This window comes from Zerene cesonia, chromosome 5 (assembly GCF_012273895.1).
Source record: "Zerene cesonia ecotype Mississippi chromosome 5, Zerene_cesonia_1.1, whole genome shotgun sequence".
NCBI lineage: Eukaryota > Metazoa > Arthropoda > Insecta > Lepidoptera > Pieridae > Zerene > Zerene cesonia.
This window is the reverse complement of record NC_052106.1, coordinates 5507584-5522721: the sequence shown is the minus strand read 5'-3', so window position 1 is coordinate 5522721 and position 15138 is coordinate 5507584. Positions and strand designations below refer to the sequence as shown.

General features: G+C 35.7%; 1 protein-coding gene across 2 annotated transcripts; it reads left to right on the top strand.

Annotated features, from left to right (window-relative positions):
* The first annotated feature begins 3134 nt into the window (after positions 1 to 3134).
* On the top strand, positions 3135 to 14926 carry LOC119839905 (mitogen-activated protein kinase kinase kinase 7-like). 2 transcript variants are annotated; one of them, XM_038366340.1, is made up of 4 exons: positions 3135 to 3387; positions 13173 to 13348; positions 13786 to 13896; positions 14145 to 14926. In XM_038366340.1, the coding sequence occupies exons 1-4, from the start codon at positions 3300 to 3302 to the stop codon at positions 14238 to 14240; spliced, it is 471 nt and encodes a 156-aa protein (XP_038222268.1). In that variant the 5' UTR covers positions 3135 to 3299; the 3' UTR covers positions 14241 to 14926. The 2 variants fall into 2 exon arrangements, with proteins under 2 accessions (XP_038222268.1, XP_038222267.1); XM_038366339.1 differs by lacking the exon at positions 3135 to 3387 and adding an exon at positions 11352 to 11502.
* Positions 14927 to 15138: the final 212 nt, after the last annotated feature.

Genomic DNA, 15138 nt, shown 5'->3' with positions numbered 1-15138 from the left:
TGTACTATTTACGAAGTCTTTAATTACGCAATATAACGAGTATTTATGTTTATATACCTAATATGTCTTTACTTCACAATGTCAATGGACATAAAACCAAAACACGTTAATTTTAATATGTAGAATGTTTTGGTAATTTTCCATCGTAATTTCTATATTAATGTTAGAATATCATGGCTAATACAATAAGTCTAAGCACTAGTTAATTATATAGAACTTACGAATTACCCAAATATGTATTAAGTCTATCAGAATTCACATTGCAAACGATCTGATCGTAAAAACTATGCATCTATGGGTAATCACTGTGTAATTTATTAAGTAAACGAAAGAAGCGATAAAACAAAACGTAGCGAAGTGTTTCGTAGAAGCACTGAGCGCTGGTCTAACCGTTTAATTATTTAAAGATAAGAGCTCATAGAGACGGGGGTTCTCGGAACAACGTTGCCATTTGACAAGATGCGTTTGCGAATAGTTTGGGCGTTGCTCAGCGGTACAGTCGGCATATTTCATTTGTTATTTATCTGGATATTTTTTTTTCGTTAATTACTTTTTTCACATGTCAAATGTACCTACACATTTTCACAACATCTGTATTACATTATTTTAGTGGAAATAGGTATGGAAGACAAACAGGAAAATTGTTTATCAAATTCTAATATATCTGGCGAACAACATTTAAAAAGGAAATGACAACATTTTTCCTCGTATATTTTTGGTGGTTCGCTGTTGACTGAGTGTAAATAACAAAAGCATCTTTAGCTTAATGTTATTGCGGCGTTGATAGAAGGTCCGGTGTGTTTTTCAGCAATGTTTATTGCCAATTTCCGATGACCCATTTGATTAGCGGCAGGAACGATAATCTCATTTTATACGCGTGCTAAAAATCTAATTTTCCTGAATTAACGCTAGCGACCTATTTCACTTCAAGGTCTCGGGAATAAAATTAGAAAAATGAATGAATAACGATTTTTAGTCACATGATTGAGGAGCTGCGAGTTATAATGGAAGCGATGGATATTTCGGTTGCATTAAATTCGACTACGGGATTGAATATGCTCGGAACAGATGCGTTTCAGGACGGTCCCGTATGAGTCACGTTTCTCGGAAGAGGCCAAACTATTTTAGACTGTGTCCGCTTACCTTCTAGGAACCGCGATGTGGGACCAACGACCGATCTAAAGTATTGTTAGATCGTGAACGGGGTTGTTCGCTATTACGAGTTCCTTGTTTTATTCCCGCTAGTCTGTTTGGGTCTGCCTCCAGGAAGTCTCGGCTCGATTAATCAACATTTATATAATGATTCACAATACATCTGGGGGTGTATTTTAATGAGCGTCTACGGATACGGTTGCGGAGATAAATTAAATTCTATCAATAACGTTCATGTCTAAGTGTTAATTATAAATAGGTTATTTAAACATTAAAACTGCCTTTTTTAGGTAAATATAATATCAAAATGAAAATGAAGGTACCCGAATATTGTAAATTTTTCTTTAATTGTTTATAATGGAATAATTGTAAAACTGAAACTGTTTGTTTATTTTGAATTGAATTTTTTGTCGAAAATTAGTTCAATATAGGGCGGTAAGCTAGTATAGTGTCAATAAATTTAAACAGAAATGTTATAATTGATGTCCATCTTGTCCAAGTCTTATCAGTTATCAGTTACATTTAAAGAATGATTTTGCCTGCTCCTATTGTTGAAACGAGATTCAGAATTATCTTCATTCAACCATTAACAGACAGTCAAGATATTCGTTCTCTTGGAGCTCTCATATTCCATTAGGTAGGCGATGAAATCTCGCGTTTCCTGTCGCGTCAATATTGACCTGCGTCTGCGTATAGCAAATGGCTAGACTGTTCCTGTTTATCTTTTGTTTCCGGAGCGAATGATGGCTCGACACAAAAGACCAGTTTGTAGGCTATAATAAGGAATAATGGTTAATGTAAGATGGTAGGATCTGTAACCGTATTGAATGGTCATTATGTTTCATCGCAAGACAAGTCGATGTTTTACGTGCTACTAGATTTATGATGATTCACCTTATCTTAATCCTACTTTTTTCAAAGCAATAGTCACACACTCGCACACAGCATTAAACATCTTATTTACCACGTAAGAATTGTAATCAAAGGAAAAAAAAATTGCGGAATTCGTTTCGTAGTTTAACGCGTTTTGTCCCATCGGCTAAAATGATGACGTATGTACAAAATGACCATGTCCTTCAACGCAACTATTTAAAGCAATATCGTGGTAAAGTAAATAAGTCGTGATATTTTCATGGGTGCCGGCACATCGGGCCCCTTGCTGCTTACGCGCTGATATAAACAAATGTGTCGATTTTTATATACTTTTGTCGGCCTTTGAGCATCGATCCGTTTTCTGCGTATTCTAATAAGCGAGGCAGTAAGTTACGTTTTATGACTAAGCGCTACTGCAATTGTCTGATAACGATCTTTCGTTGTATATAAATGTACAATCATCTGGTTAAGTTAACTTCATACTTATGTATTCTATGTTATCACTATTTTAAATAGTAATTTATGTATATTCTCCAATCAAATCTTTGATTAATTTGAAAAATAATGTCTAAGTTATTTGTCCTTGTGTAACTTACATAAAAAGCAAAAATGTAAAAAAATATATATGTTTCTAAAAGATACCATTGCTCTTATATTATGTTAGGTTTAGCTGTAAAATCAAAGTAAACATTAATCAGATCACACATCGGTCCAAAAGAAGATTATGAATCAAGTTCTACAAAAACAAAAAAAAAAAATAGACATGGGAAGAAAAAACTCGCAGACTTTATTTTTGCATTCTAAAATAATGTCAAGAGTTTATTTAGGCATACACCACTCTTCGTAGTGCCGATCTTAATTTCGTGAAGCTCGGTAATCATTGCCAAATTAAAACGTTGCAAAACACGTACACGCACACGCACACGCACGCGCGCGCGGTTTTTATAAACGCTTAGCTTTCGAGTTGTTTATAACGACATTAACAGCACCTACCGAACGTGACGCGTAATCCGCGATTGTTAAATTGATCCGACACATTTGTCCGATGTCAACAGAGACGCATCGCGCGTGCACGCATGAATCAGCTCGCTACAATTAATCTAATTTAGGTTTATTGGGGAGGCATGGCGCGGGCTCGCCGTCGCACAGTCTCGCGCCGCCGCGGCCAGCCGGCGCATCGGTGCAACGGGATGCATTCGTATTCGCGTTGAGGGTGTAGCGCGATACACGCGTACCATAAACTAACGTTCCCATGTGTGCTATAGATCAGTGAGATGCCGCAAACGGATTGCTCGGTTCAAGTTTCGATAACAGTGCAACCGAATCGCAATAAATTGCAAGTGTTTGTTGACGTTTTCATGAGTGAGTATCGGTTTGGACGGATGCGTTTTTCTTTTCGTTGTAACGTGTATTGTGCTTGGGTAGTATTAATAAGTTGATCAAACATCATAGTTATTTATAGGAACATAATAATACATATACTTACATTGTAATTTACTAATCTCAAATGAACTATAGTAGTCTGTTCGAGTTATATGGTGTCTTAGTTATGTAATAAATAAAAGGTATACTTTTTACAAAATGATCTGATTTATTATATATTTGACAATGTTATAAAACCTTTATCAATGCATCCAATGATCAACAAATTCTATTCAATGATCGCAACAATGATAAGCTCATATAGGCATAAGCTATAAGTTTTAGTAATCAATCAATCTAAACATTATTCTCAGAATATAATTATATTTCCGATAACCCAACATTCGAAACATTCGAATGATACTTACAATACTTAATACGTTTCACTATCTATTCTCCTTTACCCACCAAAATTAAAAGCAGCCAAGCGTCGCGCACTTGTAGTAAATTTATAAACTATCAAACACTGGGATCATTGGCTGTCCAAAGGCAATGCCAAATCTTTCGGCAAACAGCCACCCGGAGTCGATAGAAGTTTTCGTCGAGACGATGAATCATTTCTAATTATTTTGTGAGCGAGCATTAAAGTGAACAATTAGGATGTACCTTTAGTGAGCACATTATACTATTTCCTAAGCGTTCTTGTTTCGACGTTGCTCTCCTGAAATTTATGCTCGACCTGTTACACCAGCTGTGCTCTTGCAGTGAGGTCTTTGAAGTCAAAAATATTCTGTTTACGCGTCTGTTTATAGAGCTAAGCGGCCCTTGGTGATTACACATGAGTTACGCTGTTTGTTTTGATGTTCCATTTAAAAGAACTCGTCAATAAGTTATCGTTTCATTATGAATAGCGTCTTCTTTTATTCTGCGGCTGTTTAGACTTCATTTTGGCGAAAGTCGAAAGAAATAAATGAGGAGTGGTGAGACATTTTGCAGACGGCGCTTAGCGGTGATTCAGACTGGAACACAATTGCCTTTATAGCATCGATGGTGGTGCGCAACCGGGCCGTTGGCATTGGATCGTTATGACTAACCACCGCTGTAGATATAATCAAAATACACGACAAGTTTATTTCTATTTTGAACAGAAGCCCTCCCGATATAATCGTCTAAGAGAACATCGCTGATTTTTTAACAACGTAAGTAGGTCGGGGCTCGCGCCTGCGTCACTAGCGACCCAGGGAAGTCATACATTGCTTACGCAAAGTTGCAAACGCTCCCATAAAATCCATGGTCTTGCAGTTTTATACTCGCTTCCAATACTTCACTTCCGATAATAAATTTAAAATACACGCTTTTTTACTATACTTATTTCCGCAATATTTTTTCATTTATCTTGCCTATCTTAAATGGGTTTTGTACCTTCTATACGGAGTAATTACATAACTGCTTCGCATGCATTTATAGTTTCGTTACAATAGTACTTGTATACATTATAAACTAGACTAGAGAGTAAATAAATACATGGGCAGGTCATTTACATGTACGCATGTTTACAAAACACTGAAAACTACGGGGGTGAAATTGATCATGGGACTGGTAAAACATACCATGTATTTTGTAGAACATTACGGCTTAGTAAATTTAATATGTAAAGTTATTTGTTATGTAAGTATGTGTATAATTAATGCAAATGAAAGGGGACATCACGATCGAAATACTCTGTAGAATAAATATTTTTTTTTTGTAATTAATATAAAAAAATAAATCATAAAAGCCAGTTCGTAGTATTTTTTAAGCATAATGAACAAATGACTTATAGCCATAAGACCGTCATTTGTAACTTTTTTTTTGTTATTTATGTATACAATGAAGAATAAATGAATAGTTCATTCTGCTATATCGTTAAGCTACAATTGAACATTTTTGCATAAGAATTTTTTGGGCGTCTCAACAAAAAATCTACTTGAAGGATGGAATGTGGAGAGGTTTACAATGTTAGAGGACACATAAAATTATATTTATTGAATAGTTATTGACTAATCGCTGCAATATCAAAAAAGTGCTTACGAAAAATGGAAACGGTAATTATATTTAACAAAAAGTAAACTGCCTTAATACTGTTGTGTACCTAAGTACTGCCGTAATACTTTGCTAACTGTCAAAACTAGAGGAAATTTTAATGGGATCACATATATCTATAATCTAAGATAAACAAAAACTAACATAATTAAATATAAATTGTCTATTTGTTATAAATTATAAAGTATAAGAAAAGAATATTCCATCGGCCAAAAAACAAATAAACACTTCTGCCTCGTTGATGATGTTGCCTTAATAATGTGTAAGATCAAATAGTATTTTAAAAACAATTACAACATCGTTATTGCCTTTAAATCTACTATTTTGATATTTTTCGAGGAGCACAAGTAAACAACGGAAAAGGCTAAAAATCTATACTGCGATATGATTGTCCTGACGCAGACAGACAGCTGCAATACCTAGTTAAATATATGATCAGTGATAAAAAAAATTTAAACAATAGTGATATAAAAATGACAACATTTTGTTTAAAACACGAAGAAATAAAAAAGAAGAATATTAAATGGTATTTTCTTATGTATAAAACACCTAAAATTAGAGCTGTACACGTCTGCCATGTTTTTCTTATATTTTAAAATGCTGTACAAGACAAACAATTGTATAATTATACTGTACTGTTTGTTTTTAAGTTTATCATTTTATAAAAACTTCATGCAATCTTACTATCTATGAAATGTATTTACTAGATAAAACTTATAACAGAAGAGATGATATCATCTTTTCTAGTCACCGTAAAAGCGGCAGACTTCCTTGTGTTCTGATGAAACTATGAAATCTTTAACCTAAATTACCACCAACTCTCTAGCTATACAGAAAATCAGCTTATAATAAATTCAAAGAATGGTCCGTAAGAATCCGACATAATCCACGGCTCCTTTTCCCCGGGGGCCGTGGGTATCTATGTAAGATTTCCCCACTATAAAAAAAAAAAGGTATGTTTCTCTCAAATCTAAATTTATATATATTGATTAATAAACATTTCGATTATAAGTCGTTTTTTTTATCTTTTTTTTAAATTAAATAACTAAACAACTCTAAACGTCTGATGAATTATAGCTTAAGAATATAAAAAAAAACTGTTTACAGGCTACATAGCGTAACGTTCGTTCAACTTTAACTAATGTTCCTGTCCGTTGAAAATTGATAGATTTTATACATAGTATAGTGTATTATAAATTAATAGACGTTAGTGTTCTTTCGCTGATAATCAAATAAACATTACACACAGGAACTATTTCAGTCTGAAATCGTGACTAAAAGTGACTGTTGCTAGACTGAAAAAATAGGTAGCATTGCGGGAAACATTTAAATAAAGGAATCACGTGACTTTCGTTTAATTTAGCTTGGGAAAAGATGGTTTAAATACGTGACTTTTTTATTATTTTTATTATATATATTTATTTATTTCACTAATGAAGAATAGGTCACATCTTCTTACTTAAAAAGTATAGAGCTTTTGAAACAACTTATTTTCCACGCTGGAATTAGTATTGATTTAAAACGTCACGGTGACCCCCCCAATATCCTAAGATTTGCAATTATACGAAGGAAATTATCAGTATGACGCAGCATATTAAAATTAGAAACAACATTTTTACCAACATTGTTAAAAGCAGTTTCAGTGCCGTAACGTATTTGGGAGCGCACCTCCGAAATACACGCATGACTCAGCCCGAGCTACTTCACAACGATGCCTTTGCCAATCGCTTTTGTATTGCTTCCTGTTGCTGCCATTATACTACACTTTTTAACTCTTCACTTGACCATTATAGCATGAAATATTAACTGTGTGAGAATCTGATTCAGACCCCGTTGCGTCATTCATATTTCTTTCGGAATCTCCAATGGTTTGCTGGTAAAATTGTATACGGCGTATAGTGATATATTTGCCATATTCGATCATCAAACTGACTGTTCTTATTGTTATTATTAGTGATATTGATTGGTTATATTTACGAACAACATTTTCCAACTTAATTCTACTACAAGTAGGTATCTAAGTACTGCATATCAACCTTTAAATCTAATTTTACCAAAAATGGCGTAAAAATACTGAATGTACAACGTAAATTAAGTAACGATATTTATTATCAATATATGTTTTTCCACCGACTTCAAAGAACGGACGAGGTTGTCAATGTTGTTATTATTTATTTTTTGTTACCTCATAGCTTTTAAAGAGAAAAAGCAATTTTTATGATTCCTTTTTTTTTTGTTTGAAAGCTATGCCTGTGCCTCCCATGTGGTCTCATCTTCTAACATTTTGAAGACGCGTTAGTTTTTGTTAAAAATAATTGTTAATAAATAGTATTACGCAACTTCTAAGCTTGTTGCCTGTAAGTTTCTTTTATCCTTGACCTGGCGCATTCATTGCTCAGTAACCGTGAAACTATAACACACGTTCGAGGAAACTTTACTTCATAATATGACTCGCTTTTCCCTATTCTACAAAGAGTTGGGACAAAATTGCCAGCCAAGAACTTGAAAAGAGTCTTCTTTCGATCGAATTTTATCTATCAACAAAACTGATTAGTCAACCAATATACCAAATAGTTGCTACTGATTTGTCTTGATGTTGTTCTTTGATGTGAACTGGATCCGATCACGTTCACGGAGCGTTAACGAGGATTGCCCTAGATCTTATTTTGCCGTAGAAGTTGGCACGGAATTGTAAACTGCCCTCCTTACAATAGGCGCTAAATACCCAAGTAGTATTTCACTGACAGCGCACCTTCATTTGCTTTGACGATGTATATTTCACAGTCCACGCATTACCGAGGCCATCAATTACGCTAAGTTTCTACCCATATTTAAAAAGCATTAATTTATATCATCGCAAATTTCGTCTCATATTAAACTACTTGTTTGTGTGAATTTATGTGTCACCTGTTTTCTGGCCGCTTGATTCACAAGTCCAAAATTAACCCCAGTCATATATTTTTAATAAAGTTTCTGCTATATAAAACGTTAATGAAAAATATGAACGTGTACACGCCAATAAATTATTTAGATTGTCTCATCACTAATTTATAACGCGAGTATTATTGTCTTTATATATTTGTTTAAAAACATCACACAAGGACACCTAATTTCGTACTGCAGATATTTCCGGATCGAATGAAAGTGTCTCTGGTGAATCAGATTTTTTTTAAGTTGTATGTTCTACGTAACTCCCTGTCATCTGCTCGACGTTAATCTAAGATTAAAAGTTTGTACATTCAGTGACTTTCTGGCACACGACTTTAAAGTAGGTGTCAGCTTTTCGAATCTTTCCTACCTAATTACAGTTGTAGTTATAAAATATTCTCATTTTCTTTTATCCGAGTGCTAGCTGTACATCTTAATTAAGCGGCTCAGTATTTCAATCTGTTTAGTTGGCGATTTTATCTAGAAAATGCGTAATACCGTTAGCGATTGAAAAATCTATCAGCCAATAAAAAAGTCTGCTTATAAATGTCACCAGACTGACGCAATAACCAAGAGTCTGTTAGCCGTCCCGACTCTTGACGTCGAATCGAAAACATATTAATGCCACCGATCAAAGAGATCCACTTGAGTCATGAATTTACGAGGTCGCCAAAATAAGACACTGGGACATCTGCTTGTATCGCGGAAAACTTCTAGAGTAGAAACTGTACGATATATAATATTAAATAGGCATTGGATGTTCCGTGGAGAGCATTTCATTTCATGTATCAAATGTAAATGGCACGTGATGTCCTTACGTCATGTTTGTTCCAAGTGAATAATACTGTTGTTATATTGATGCCAATGGTGCAAGTAATATGTAGAAGGTCGAAGTAGAAAAAGACATCCTTTAAAAGACATATTATAGATACAGCTATACATACATACATGTTTCCACCAAAATATGAATTAATGGCAGTTAAGTGCGGTACGACTGTTTAAATGACGTTTCCGATGCCAAAATCTACTTCACCCGTCATTTTTCAGTATACGGTATCTTAACTCTGCCTGTCTGTTAGTCTGTTCTAATTAGTACCATCGAGTGTGACACTATTCACTGACAGTTCAACCATATACAATTCAACAAACTTCAAATACTTCAATGTAATTTTACGAAAATCGTGCTCCTTAATAGCCTCTTTTCAATTAAAAATTTATCTACACCATATCCTGCGCACAGTCCGCGAAACTGAAATACACGCGCGTTAACTGTTGCTAGTTAAAGTTTTATGGTTCATCGAAGTCCGCTGTCGTAAAATGTGTCGTGTATTAGTCATGATCCAACGAGTGCCCAGAGACGATCAGTCAACAGCTTCCCCAGTACGCCAGATGCCTGTCAGCGGCGTGTGAGCGCGTTAATTATCACACCTTTGTCACAATTATGTTTAATACTTGTATATAGTTGATATCAACAATATTAATATTCGTATATGTTTGGATTATTCTGATTGGGTACATCGTTATTATGAGATGCCCGTCAGTATACAGTTTACACGTGCAAAATTAGCCTGCATGATTACCTTTTAAACGGCTTCCATGAATCCGTATTACGTATGATTAATATAACATTACGTAAATTTCACAACAATCTTCTTTCCATTATCATACGGTATATAATAATCAACAGTTGTTTATATTTAAAAGCCACATAATAGCCACATAGCGGTTTACATTTGTAATGCAAAGAAAATATAAAATAATAATTTTTTTTTTCGAAAAGTTTCGTGCATTAGTAGGGAAATGTTGTTTGTAAATCTTTGTTTTCACCTGTGTTCCTCGCCCCAAACGACGCATCATAGCTGCGACTATGTTATGACTTCATCACGTGTGATTAGGCCGCAGAGCATTTGTTTATGTCTAAAATACGTGGGTTTTGCGCACTGCACCTTGGCTAGTGCAGTGCAATAATCATTCTATGAATTAGGGCCGACCGCGATGCTGCAATCGCTCAACTGTATTCCGTTACTCAATGGGCACGCGAGTAGTACTATTGTTATATTATTAGACGATGCGATATAACGTCTATACAACGTAATAAATTTCGGTTATTTTTCTAATTCATTATGCAAGTTATGTATCGATGATGGCACACAAGTAGCAGTCGTAGAAGTAACATGTTGGGATGCAAAGGCGAGCGTGGGCGCGGGTCGTCGACCGAGTGCAGAGCGGTGCGCGTACGCCCTGCCAGCAAAGATGGCAGAAAACCTCACGAAGGGCGGCAGCGCACGGCGTCCGCATTTAGCTCGGCCTGACGCGGCTGAGTCACCGCACCGCGAATAGCGGCGGTTTGTTGTTGCATCGCGCCCGGCTCTCCCGCCGATTCAGCGCTGCCATTTTAGCGTGTTCGGCGCTTGATTACTCGCTTTCGTTACGTTTCTTGGACACCTAGCTATTTAAGCGCCTTCCAATTAGAGATATTAATTGGCACACAAATTATTGTCCACTGAAATATTCGGATTCTATTTATTAACTTGAGACGTTATGGGCAAATAAAATGATCGTTGGCAAGCTTGGTGGAGAACATAAGGATGATAAAATATTATGCAACTTCAATAGAACTCTTGTAGGTAGGGGACGCTAGTGTGTACTTAAAAATTTTATACATCTCTTTAACTCAAGACTACTGCAATCACTAATTTATTTGTATCATTATCATTTACTGTTTCTCTAACATTATGTAGTATGAGATGGAGGAGGCTTTAACTAGAAAAGAATTGTCTGACTGTTGATGTTTTTGTGCATCAATTTCAATATATAGTCATTTTCTTCAACTCTATTTCGCTACAACCCTCGCGTAGCTTCCACTCTTACAGCACACGCTGTAAGCGCTGTATAGGTTTTAGCTGTAGCAGCGCCGCGTGTGGCGAGCGGCGATTATTTCGAGCGGCGGCGCGGGCAGTGCTGGGCGCACTGTCTCGGCGACAAGACGTGCCATGCCCCCGCTGCCCGCGCCGCCCGCGCGCCTGCGCTGCGCCGACGCGTGTGACGCCCCCGCCGGCATCGTCACCCTCAGGGACACAGTCAGCTGTAGTTGGATATTTTACAGTGAGTGTCGCTCGGCTCGCCCGCGTCTGCGTCCGCTTCCGTGCGCTATACGCGGAAGCGATCCCGATATACTATAGGTCACATTTAAGTCAGTGTATCGCGAATATTCGTGCATGATAGTTTTGGGCGGGGGTTACCGATTTTGTGCGGTCCTTCCGTGAGTTTCCTTTTTTCGAATTTTACGGTTTGTGAATATTTCATGGATTCTGTAAATACCGATTGTGCGTTTCGATCGTGTTTAGGTTAACACCGTCTGTTAGTATTATTATTGGCCGCTTTGTTTTATCCACTACCGCCATCTATGTGCGGGTGGAGTGATCGCATTGTGGTCGATGAAATCTAGGTGAAGCGTCTGACATCAGCACCGGGAGTAAATTTAACTCTTGACGTATTTAACCCTGCCGTGGAACTGCGTTTGATTCTTTCGAAGCTAGTAGTATAAACACTTCTTATTTTCGTTGCCCAACTGTATATTACGACATTGAATTGCTATTATTATAATTGGCCGAGCTATTGTTGTACGTATGTTATAGTTAAAATCTTGGCTACGCGTAATGATCATATTCATGTGATATAATAATAATAATGTGTCACGACGATCGATGGTGGCGTAGTTGTCGTGCGGAATATAAATAATATTCAATCTTACTACATAAATTGTTGTCGTATTAAACGTATAATTTTAACAATTAATATCTATGCAAAATCTCAATAAAATTACATTCAAATTTGTTGTCGGCTTTCTATAAAAAAAATCCTATGTTTCCAGGAAAATTCACATAACAATAACTTGTTATGTAAATTTGATTATTTATCTTTAAAATTTTATAGTATTTCTAATCTCTATACTACGGTAGTATAAATGAAACATCAACATCACAGTCACGATGACGAGTATAAATTCTCACACAGACTTGAGAGCTATTTACAATCTTTACTATTATTATTTTTTATATATCCATATAAACTGGTATACAGAATATACAACAGACAATTGTGTGACCTAATATGAACAATTGAGTAAACAGACCAGAATAACAAATTAATTGTGTCCAAATAAAAGCTAGATGAGTAGATATTCTGGCCATTTAGTACTGTAGCCCAATGCAGGTATAGATCATTACTTAATAAACTTACATATAAATTGTAAGTATATAAACATATATTACTAATAAATCGCTGCGAAAACAAATCATAACAGATTTATTCCGTTGAATCCACTAGAAAAGATGCCTTTCCACTTTATCAAAAATATAAACTGCTACACACTACTATTCTAGCTTTTACTATGTAACACACTAAGCTACTAAAAGAACCAAGACTATTTGCTTGCAAAAATGCTTCTTAGGTGAAAATTCATAAATTATTCCGATGCTACCATATGTAACTTATAAAAAACCCAATTTTATCTACAAGTTTTATTGATATAGTGATGATAATCAATTTTAATAGTTAGTTGGCTCGATAAACGTATTCCTGTGTTTTCGCGCGCTGAAAACTCGTAGTTTAAAACGCCTTTTTTCATATTATAAGCAAATTACTCAAGTTTCTATGTTCTGAGTAGATAGCAAATCTTTAACCCGACGATAACGAACAAAAAGAGAGAGAACAGAGTCAATCCGAGCGACGCCGAGGCAAGCAGCTAGTTGTACCATATTCTCATATTGCAGGTAACAGTAGCAGCTCAGGGTCGGGCGCCGCGCCGCCGCACGAGCCGGACCCGGACCTCGACTCGATGCACATGATGCTGGACCCGCACCTGCGGCCCATCTCGCCGGACCTCGCCAACGAGGAGTCCAAGCGGATATTCGAGGAGCACAAGCAGCTAGCGCAGGAGTACCTTAAGGTGAGGGGTCATATTCACTAGAACTAGCTGTTGCGAGATTTAAGAGATTTATCGTATTTTATTAAATTTAGACTACAAATACACGTTATGATGTGTCTTCCCATGAGAATGACATTTAATCGCTGTAAAAAATTGCCCATTTCACTCACTAGCCAAACTATTTCCAGACATAAAATCACACCATATAATCTTTTGCTTTGTTGCGAAGCGAAAAAAAACAAGCAAACGAAGTAAATGTGTAAGTTTGTGAGTTTTTTGATCAAGCAACACTATCAATATCAACAATGTTGCTTGAAACTTTATTTAAATGCTGTCGCTCCACGGGCGAGTACGTTTTGCGAGAACAATGTGCATTATCAGCTCTACAATACACAATGTTAACAACTTCACGTGTCCATTTAACTCGGATATGACAAAACGAAGCTTTTACATTTCAGATACAAACAGAATTAGCATACCTCAGCAAGCACAAGACAGAATTAGAGGAGAATATGGATGACGACGAGTTACGGCAGAAGAGAGAGATTATACAACTGGAGAATGAGAAGGTAATCTAATATATTTTTGCTACGTAAAAATATATTTATTTAAATTCCTTTAGTCTGGTTCACTCCATTGCCATCTTTAAGATGGAATGTCTCTATTTATTCTATACATCAAATATATTCTAATTAAATAAAACAAAAAAACACAGATTGATACGTGACAGTAAATAAGACAGGATGCCGATGATTTTTATTATCTTTAATTATCAATTTTTTCACATAAGGCATTAATTTTTCTTAACAAATTACAGGACTCACTAATAAAACTGTACTGCACGTTGAAGAAGCAAGTGGCTCGCGCTGAGAACGAGAGCTGGCTGCTCGCTGAGGACGCGCCGCACGAGTGACACTCACACCACACACTCACACTCACACTTTCACTAAACACATTGGGTATAACACTAAATGTTTGGAATTACACTAAGGTAGACGACTATTTTATTTGGTAAAACGCGGGGCTTTAGGAGTGTTTGTTTAGGTTTCTGCATAAAATATCAGATTTTATTTTTTTATTTGCATAAAATAATGTATTCATGGTTGATCGTTAATAAAAAATGATATAATCAAAGTCCGATTGTCATAGCTTTTCAGTTAAGTACCAGAAAAATATAAATATAGATTGTGAGATAGTAAAGGAGTTTAGATGAAATAGATCGTACAAATGATAAGATAATATCAAAGACAATAATTATTCAGTGCAATGGGGTTGGAGATTTGATATTTTAATATAAAATTTTCACGGTCATACGGTTACTAGGACTTGGAGTGAAGTAAATTTTAATGTTAAGAAATTCCGAAATCTCTCATTTAGTTTGAATCCATTTTAAAACATTTGAATTTAGTTTGAATTGTTATTTTATTTTCATTATGCTACAAATTTTATTCTAGGCAAAACTAGATTATGTAGTACTTTCAAAAAACCTGCCAATTGTGTATAAATTTCTTTAAACATTATGAAACAACTATTGTTTTTTATCCTTTTACTAAACATTACAAATAAAGATCGAGTTTAGTGTGAGTTCGCGACGACCAAGACATAGAAGCATCTGTGAGTACTCCGTTGTAACAATGATCTCAAGTCGCCAAATGAGCCTTCGTTAATTTTGTAGACTTATAGGCGTAGCTAGTTCAACCGACGTTCCCAAAAAAAGGAGAACCTTATTAAGATTCTTTTTTTTTGTTTTTTCTCGAAAACTCCGAGGGTTTTCAACCAATTGGCATACTTTTTCTGTTTGATAATAAATG

Excerpts from the sequence above, each read along its gene's own strand:
- LOC119839905 (XM_038366339.1), top strand. The coding sequence starts at position 11,391 with ATGCCCCCGCTGCCCGCGCCGCCCGCGCGCCTGCGCTGCGCCGACGCG. Across the intron at positions 13,349-13,785 it reads TAGCGCAGGAGTACCTTAAG|ATACAAACAGAATTAGCATA; the intron begins GTGAGGGGTCAT and ends TTTACATTTCAG. Across the intron at positions 13,897-14,144 it reads TACAACTGGAGAATGAGAAG|GACTCACTAATAAAACTGTA; the intron begins GTAATCTAATAT and ends AACAAATTACAG.